This window comes from Arachis ipaensis, chromosome B03 (genome assembly GCF_000816755.2).
Source record: "Arachis ipaensis cultivar K30076 chromosome B03, Araip1.1, whole genome shotgun sequence".
Lineage (NCBI taxonomy): Eukaryota > Viridiplantae > Streptophyta > Magnoliopsida > Fabales > Fabaceae > Arachis > Arachis ipaensis.
The window spans coordinates 5,418,501-5,426,831 of NC_029787.2; the positions used below are offsets into that span (position 1 = coordinate 5,418,501).

Here is an 8,331-nt window from a genome sequence, read left to right on the forward strand (position 1 = left end):
GCAGTTTTTACTGTCAATCTCTCTCTCTCTCTCTCTCGCTGGGAGCTAAACGCTCGTTGGGGCTTCCGTCGGAACACTTCCAAACGACGCTTAGCCCCTTTCAATCCAAACACACGCCTTTAACTCTCCGCCGATGACCCTCACACACTTTTTGAGTTGATCTCATCGCTTCATACCTCTTCCTTCTCATATCTCCCCGGACACAATTCCCATTTTCCAATTCAGGCTTTCCTCTTCTCCACAGATTCTAACATCATACTCTGGTACTGTTTTAAATTTTTCTTGTTTTCTCTAGCAAATTTGTTCTTATAACAACATCTTTTACTTTCTATGATTACATTTGTTTGTTCTGATTGGTCACTCAAAAGACGTGTTTACATTTTTTAATGTGTGGAATTTGGGCTCTTAGCTTTGTCTCTTTGATTTTCTCAAATTCCCAACGACCCTCGAATTATAAACTTGTTTCTTCAATTTGAAGTTGTCAAATTAGTCATTAATCCTCATTAATAAGTATTACTACTCATATGTCATTTTTTTCTTCTTATTTTATGGCAATGAACTCTTCTTTCTTCAGTTTGAAGTTGTCAAATTGTTATTGATCCTCCACTAGTGCTAATAACTAGAATGTTTTTATTGTTCTTATTTTATGTTAATTACTGACCCTTAAAGTTGGAAATTGTCAAACTTTCTATGAACCCACCAAACACGGCCTTTACCCAATCTAAAGCTTTGTTTTTGACAGATGTTGATTTTGGCAATCATACAATATAAATGTGGTAAGTCCTGGGAGATGACTTTTGGTGAATGATTCATTTGTTTTGTTGGTAGAACCAGTTTGTTGAAGCGAATGGAGCTAGAAGAAGCTCCAGTCTTGGAAGAAGAGTCCAAGCTGGAAATTGAGATACACAGTGTCTTTAAGGAATCCGATGTTCCTCCAATAATTGTCAAGTCAGTATGCGATTCTGTTTGCCCTTTTTCCAGGGACGAGAACAGTTTGGTGGCGTCCAAAGAGTCATCCAAATCAGCAAAGAAACTCTGTGGACTCATAGCTTGCTATGCCATTGTTATGCTTGTGGAAGCAATTGGTGGAATAAAGGCCAACAGCCTAGCTGTTATCAGCGATGCGGCACACGTGCTTTCTGATATCGGAGGATTCTGCATCTCTCTCTTTGCAGTATGGGCTTCTGGCTGGGATGCAACACCGCATCAGTCTTTTGGATACAATAGACTTGAGGTTTTGGCTGCACTTTTATCTGTGCAGATAATTTGGGGGATATCTGGTTTTTTAGTATACGAAGCAATAGGTCGACTTGTGCATCGCAGCGCCAGGGTGAATGGAACGCTCATGTTTGCAATTGCAGCATTTGGTTTTGTGTTTAACTTTATCATGGTTGTATGGCTTGGTCATGATCATAGTCATAGTCATGACCATCATCATGGTCACAATCATAGTCATCATCATCATCATGATTGTGGACACTTGGATCATGATCATGGGAACGAGGAACTAGCTAAAGTAACTGATGAAGAGGACCTAAACCTGCTTTCAAGTAGTCAGAGAAATGTTAATGCCTTGAACATAAATCTGCAGGGTGCCTATTTGCATGTCATTACAGATATGATTCAATCTATCGGAGTGATGATTGCTGGAGCCATAATATGGGCTAAACCAGAATGGTTGGTGGTTGATCTTATATGTACACTCATATTCTCTGTTATATCTTTGGGAACTACCATGCCTATGCTTAGGAGTATTTGTGGCATTCTTATGGAAAGGACACCAAGTGAGATCAATGTCATGAAACTAGAAAATGACCTCAGAAGTTTGAAGGGGGTGCAAGGTATTCATGACCTGCACGTTTGGGCCATAACAGTTGGAAAAACTGTTCTATCTTGTCATGTAGTAGCTGAGTCTGGCATAAATTCCATTGATTTACTTGGCAGGATTAGATATCATTGTGAGAAAACATATAAAATACAACATGTAACCGTACAAATTGAGTGAGATTTCATACTTTTTTCTCTGATTGTTTCTCCTTTCACGTATTTACAGATGCATAGTTGTCAAGCTTCACAGGATGTGTCTTGTTCGTTTTACTTGCAGCCTTTTTAAGTACACGAAAAAAACAGACATCCTTTCCCTTTGATAAATAAGTGTAAGTGTATAACCTCTGATAAATAATGCCGCGTTATTTGCTTCCTTAATATAAACATCAAAATGATTAGTGTATTTGCACAGAAGCTAGCCGATTCTAACTAATATACAAGGTTAGTTGGTTGGTTGCTATACTTTAGGCAAGTGATTTGATCTATGGGGGAAAAGGAGATTTAAAAAGAAGGGATCATATATTCTATCAAGCAGGCTGGTCCAAAAGTAGCCTTCATAAAAACAACGAACTAACAAAAACCAAAGAAAGAACCAGCTAAGTATAATCTTACATGGCTTCTGAGATGTCACATTCTGATTGACCACGCTATATCATCAATATCTGTCAGTTCCAAATATTACATCGATTCATGAGAAACTATCAAATAACAGAGGAGATAATCCAAAGACACTATCGTTTTTATAGAATTTCACAAGCTTCCTCGTTGCAACTCAATGAAGTAAAATGTACTCTACATGTTTCTCTCTCACCCATAAAAGAAAGGGGAAAAAAAGGGGCGCAAAAAACAGAATTGGAAGAGGGGGAAAAAATAATATCTGCCAGCAACGATTCATCCTCAAATGTCACATTAGGTAGAACAGCAGCCTCTCTTTGTGTTCCCAGATGTATCAGCAACATTGATTGTTGTTCCTTGACCAGGAACTGTACTACCAGCAGCTTCCTGGGCTGCCAGTGCCTTTTTGCTTACAATATGATAAATCTCGGTCAAAATAGTTTGGAATGCCTTCTCAATGTTGGTTGCTTCCAGTGCGGATGTCTCGAGAAATGATAGACCTTCCTTCTCTGCCAACGATTGACCATCATCCCCTGAAACTGCCCTAAGATGGTTTAAATCAGATTTATTCCCAGCCATCATGATAACTATGTTAGAATCTGCATGGTCCCTCAATTCACGGAGCCACCTTTGCACATTGTCAAAGGTTTGCCTCTTAGTTATGTCATACACAAGGAGAGCACCAACAGCACCTCTATAATAAGCACTGGTGATGGCTCGGTACCGCTCCTGACCTGCCGTGTCCCAGATTTGTGCCTTAACAGTCTTTCCCTCTACCTGTGGTGGTCCGACAAAGAATTGATCATTATCGGTAAATTCATAAATCATCTCCAGATAACATCATATTGAAAACAACTGTTTAGAATAAGAAAACAGTTTACTCTCAAGTCTCAACAATCAGCATGTAGTAACAAACATAAACGCTCCAGGACCAATACATTCATTGTCATTTAGTTACCGACTGAGTTCTTGTCCATGAACAGGACCAGACATAAACCTGGAGAATTTTTTCATAAAACCTGAGGCACCCAAGTTAGAAGCATAAGACCAATCACTGGTTTACAAAATCTTAATGGCCAATTAACAATTGGGAAAATGCATATAACTTGTATAAGAATTTTCTCGTACTACTTAATATCATGAAAATATATAGTACGAGTGAAAAATATCCAATGTTTATGCTTGTTTAAGTATGGCACATCACATTATGATTTATATTGATCTACCAATACCACTTTATTTTATATTGAATCCCAGCTAATGAGACAAGGCTTAGTTGTATCTAACTTGAGCGCACCAATTCTATGCAAGAAATTTTCTTATAAATCATAGTTCTCTACTCCTCTCCACTTCATTCGGAGCACATAAAGCTAAAACCATTCCACCAAAACTATCTCAGAAGAGGATCTGCTTTAGAAATTCTTGAATCCTTAAGCAATCAGTGCTTTGGAGCAAAAACATTAAAATAAATTATCATACTCCAATGCTACAAATGCAAAATACCACGTAGAAATCCAATCAGAAGCAAAAATGGCAAGATTAAATAAAAAAGAATCCATAAACATAAGAAAACAACAAAGGATCAAGAAACAAACAACGGTATGCGAACGCATTTAGAATTTCACATAACACAAACAGGTAGAAGCAGCAAAGAACTGCAGAAAAGAGAAAGTTAAGTACCTGAAGAGTTCTGGTGGCGAATTCAACGCCGATGGTGGATTTGGACTCCAAGCAAAACTCGTTGCGCGTGAACCTCGAGAGAATGTTGGATTTGCCAACGCCAGAGTCACCGATCAACACGATCTTGAAGAGGTAATCGTACTCGTGGTCCACCCTGTGAGCCATGAGATCCTTCTTCTCCTTCTCCGATCTCTCGAACCTAAAACCAGAAGATCAGATCCAGCGACGAAAAATAAAAAACAAAAAAACACGAAACCGAACGTTCATTCAGATCCAAAGTCGCACCACGGCGGCGCGTAGCTACACACTCAGAAAAACCGAAACAAAACAAAAAGCGAAGCCACAGATGAGCAGATCTATGTATGAAATGAATTTGGAATAGAGAGAGAGAGAACTAACCGTCAGCGCAAAGCGGATTGATGGATGAGGGAAAAATGAGAATGAAATGCGTTTTGAAGTTTGAAGTGGTTAGTTGTTGAGCTCAGATAAGGAAGTTGAGAGTCGGAGACAGTGAGTAGGGTAAGGTAGAGTTCGGGTAATGGCACGAAGCGGAGGGAAATTGAGTGGAGAAGATGATGAAGGAGGTGCTTGTGGCCGAACTGGCCAATGGGGAACAAAACGGAATTATCGATGAGTGAGAAACCAATTCGAAACCCAAAATAAATAAATATAAATATAAGTTCCGTATTTCTCCTTTTTTTTAATGATAATCGTTATTCGTTAATAATAATAATTAGTGCTATTGTTGTTGATTATTTTTTAGAGTAGACTCTAGAAATAGAAGAAGAAATTATTTATGATACATGATAGGATGATACTAATCTTCTTTATGAATATAATTGAGGGTACATAATATCCCATAAACTAAAAAATCTAATATATTGAATTTAATTTTAATGTAGTGATAATATAAAATATTTTATATTTGTTTATTAATTATACAGTTAAATTTGTTTTTTTTTTAATGTTTATTTAATAGTTGTCTAAACTCTAACAAGTAACAACTCAAACTGAATATAATTTATTGAGAATTATTGGGATATAGAAGTTATTTTTTGTTACCCTTAATTTAAATTGTTGAAGTATCATATATGTAAATCTTAGTATAAGGTAGAATGCGACAAAGTCCGTGTGCACGTAGGGCAGTGAGGTGGAAGTATAGGCTGTGGCAGGCTGGCTTCAGGGTGGACGACGTTGCCAGATGCCACCACTGTTTTTCATATCATTACTTTAAACTATGAAAAAGAAAGCTAATTGTCTTTAGATTAATCATTTTTAGCTGTGTGACTATGAATCCTCTAAATAGTTTAAAAGTAATTAATTCTTTGTTTTTTGTTTTACAAATGTATTTACTTCAGAAAATGTTAGTCACCTTATATCAATATCATTTTATTATTTGAGTGTGTGTGTCAGCTGAATATTATACATAGAGCGAGTAAAACAAAAAAATAAGTTTCAATTCATAGTTGAATGTAAAATAACTCAGACCAGGTCAGCATAAAACCTAGCAGTCATGTTTTAATTTGGTCCATTAGAGACTTGGAGCAATTCATGTAAAATTTTATCTTGAATTAATTATTGAGCAAGAAGAAGCCAAAACTTCAAGAGATTAACTATTGTATTGTAAACACAACAAAAACACCAACACGTTTTTTTTTCACCTTCGGGACAACCACTTCCAGCTAAAACAAATTATGTCGCTGGACTTGTATTTTAATTTAATAAATTATGCTGCGGAATCAAACTCGGGACATTATGCTGTTTTTCTTTTTATATTAAAAAAGCCAAACATTCACCAGTTGTATCATCTGTCCTCACATGAACATATTATAATTTCGACGGTTATATAATTAGTTAGTTAATTACATAAGAACTCAATCACGAACCTAGACTAAGTCTCAATTAAATATAGCAATTGTCTAAGTCTCAATTACAAACTATTCTTTTAATTTCTTTTGCATTGTCTGAATCATGCCAAGCAATTGGACTTTTATTTGGTTCTGGTGGGCAACATTATATTCAAGAATGACTGTGACTAGCCATAATTAATTTTCTTTATTTTTTTGTTCAAATTTATGAAAAAAGAAAAATGATGATAACATGCACAAACTTGGAGAAATAAAATTATGAAACTTAATAAAGACCCCAGAGAAATGGAAAAGAAATAATACTCTATATAGAAAGATAGTTACCTAAAGAGATAGACAAATGTTTTGGATGATTTTCTTCCTAAGTATGATTTGGATGCGAACCCAATCATATCTTTCTAATAATGTCAATAAAGCATGGACCAGAGTGGCGTTACCTCTAGATCTTAATTTGCAAGCCAAGTCACAATCTTAATAATTAACTTATACAAAATGGTAGATGTTAATTAGTTCCATTCCTTAATTAATTATTTCAAAGCCTACTAGCTGATCTACATAGCTTTTTTCTTCATGACAGACTCGTGCATTGAAAGTGGACACTCGCTGAAAATTAAAGGATGTTACGCAATTATACAAGCAAATTGCTGGGCAGCCACAACCACCATATCAAAGCCTTCCCTACCCTTCATAGCTAAGGTTCGTAATTTTAAGTTATTCTTGTTCCAATTATTTTATTTTAAGTTATTCTATGCTAATAGGCTGTCCAGTTTTGATTTGGTATAGAGATATGGTATATATGTTATATAGTAGGTCTTTGTAGTTTATAGACCCTTCAATAATTGAAATCAAAGTTGTTTATTATTAGGTTTCTTTCATATCATGTATCCTTATGGACCTTATCTTATCTTAATTGCTTCTTTTTGCACATTCTTTTTAGTTTGTTGCATGATTATTATGCGCGCATTCAAAAAGGATGCATTGGTGTTTTTATTCACGGAGAGGATATTTTCTTAATTTATTTTTTTATTTAAACGTAAATCACAGTAAACTTCTGTTAAGAGTTGCCAATATAGTACATGTAGATTTTGTTAGATTTTCAACCCAGAGGCAAAACCAAATCAGAAAAATTCAACGTTATTATTTCTTAATAACTTTCCAATCATTGAAGAAATAATGAAGGGAACTAACCTTTCAATATATTGAATTGTAATGTTTCAAAATTTACTATTAAATGCATATACAAAAGGGAGGTATTTAAGTATTTGAGAGAATCTGACTCTCCTAATTGGTAAATTTGTAATGGGGTTGTAAATAACTAAATATGTTGCAGTGGGAGGTTTTTTGTTTTGGGTTTGGTCTTGGCTGTTCTGGGCCTTGGCCCAAATGGCCAGGACAAGAAAAAGTAGACCCACCACTCAGGCACTCACTCTCAATCTCTCCCGCTTTCGTGTGTTTGTGTGGCCTTCATTTTCTTTCATCTGTCAGAACGTCTCTGTCTCGCCTTCATTTTTTGAGTCTCTCTCAATCTCACTTGAGTCTCATCTCAGTCACACTCGCCGGCGTCTCGTGGTTCGTCTCGCCGACGTCTCGTCGTTCGTCACGCGGCCTTCCTCGTCATCTCACTCACTCCAGTCTCGTCCCTGGGCTCCTCGTCGCCAGCGGCAGAGGCAACTCGTGGGGTCGTGGCTTGCTTCATCGCTTTCCGTGGGATCGTCGTCGCTCGCCGTCTTCTGGTTTCTTTTCGTCGTCGTCGCGTGGACCGTGGACCGTTGGTGAGTCCCCTGTTCTCTCTTTTCCGGACTTTCCTTCTCCCTGTATGTTGAGATGTTGCTGAATTGCTAAAATCAATTCATTTGCCTTGTTGTTGATCTAAATGTTGCTGTAAATTATGACTGAACTAGAAATTGTTGAATTTGCTGTGGTAAGTTGAATTTGTTGTTGTTGGTTGAATTTGTTGCTGAAAATATCACTGGCTAATTTTTTGGTTGATGAAAATTATCTCTAAGTTGAATTTGTTGCTGATAATCACTGAATCTTGAATTTGTTACAGTTTTGCTGAAATAACCACTTAACTAAATTTTTTGCTGCTGTAAATTATCTTTGGAGCTAAATTTTTTGTTGCTAGAAATTATCATAATTGAATTTAAAATTATCCATGAGCTGAAATTTTTTGCTGGAAGAATAGATTTGATTCTTAGTATTGATTGAGTTGATTCTTAGTCTTACACAGTTAGTGTTGATTTAGTATAATTAGTGAATTTAGTTTTTAATTAGTTTATAACAATGTTATGAAAAATATAGATGCAAATCAAAATAAAATTAATATTAGTCAAATTTTAAA

The 8,331-nt window shown here is 36.1% G+C and overlaps 3 protein-coding genes and 1 long non-coding RNA gene across 9 annotated transcripts in view; 2 read left to right on the forward strand and 2 right to left on the reverse strand.

The window, feature by feature from the left end:
- Positions 1 to 6,901, reverse strand: part of LOC110269904 — a 16,780-nt gene extending 9,879 nt beyond the window's left edge. Inside the window, exons 1-2 of the long non-coding RNA XR_002358746.1 lie at positions 6,566 to 6,901; positions 5,464 to 5,474 (exon numbers count right to left, since the gene is read on the reverse strand). This is a non-coding gene — a long non-coding RNA (uncharacterized LOC110269904). The remainder of the gene's footprint in view (positions 1 to 5,463; positions 5,475 to 6,565) is intronic.
- LOC107629041 (metal tolerance protein B) lies at positions 7 to 2,074 on the forward strand. Of its 2 annotated transcripts, none has more exons than XM_016331723.2 (2): positions 7 to 263; positions 743 to 2,074. In XM_016331723.2, exon 2 carries the CDS (start codon positions 848 to 850, stop codon positions 2,003 to 2,005), a length of 1,158 nt encoding a protein of 385 aa, XP_016187209.1. In that variant the 5' UTR covers positions 7 to 263; positions 743 to 847; the 3' UTR covers positions 2,006 to 2,074. The 2 variants fall into 2 exon arrangements, with proteins under 2 accessions (XP_016187209.1, XP_016187210.1); XM_016331724.2 differs by having other exon boundaries at positions 829 to 2,074.
- LOC107629044 (ras-related protein Rab11C) lies at positions 2,367 to 4,785 on the reverse strand. The gene is made up of 3 exons (XM_016331728.2): positions 4,522 to 4,785; positions 4,123 to 4,321; positions 2,367 to 3,219 (listed from the first exon to the last, which is right to left on the reverse strand). The coding sequence occupies exons 2-3, from the start codon at positions 4,285 to 4,287 to the stop codon at positions 2,737 to 2,739; spliced, it is 648 nt and encodes a 215-aa protein (XP_016187214.1). The 5' UTR covers positions 4,288 to 4,321; positions 4,522 to 4,785; the 3' UTR covers positions 2,367 to 2,736.
- Positions 7,297 to 8,331, forward strand: part of LOC107629042 (pentatricopeptide repeat-containing protein At3g46870) — a 5,115-nt gene continuing 4,080 nt past the window's right edge. For 2 of the 5 annotated variants that reach the window (XM_021117869.1, XM_021117870.1), the window contains exon 1: positions 7,297 to 7,762. In XM_021117869.1, coding sequence (XP_020973528.1) covers positions 7,312 to 7,762 — 451 coding nt within the window. In that variant the 5' untranslated portion in view covers positions 7,297 to 7,311. The remainder of the gene's footprint in view (positions 7,763 to 8,331) is intronic. The other 3 variants (XM_021117871.1, XM_016331726.2, XM_016331725.2) reach the window with 2 other exon arrangements.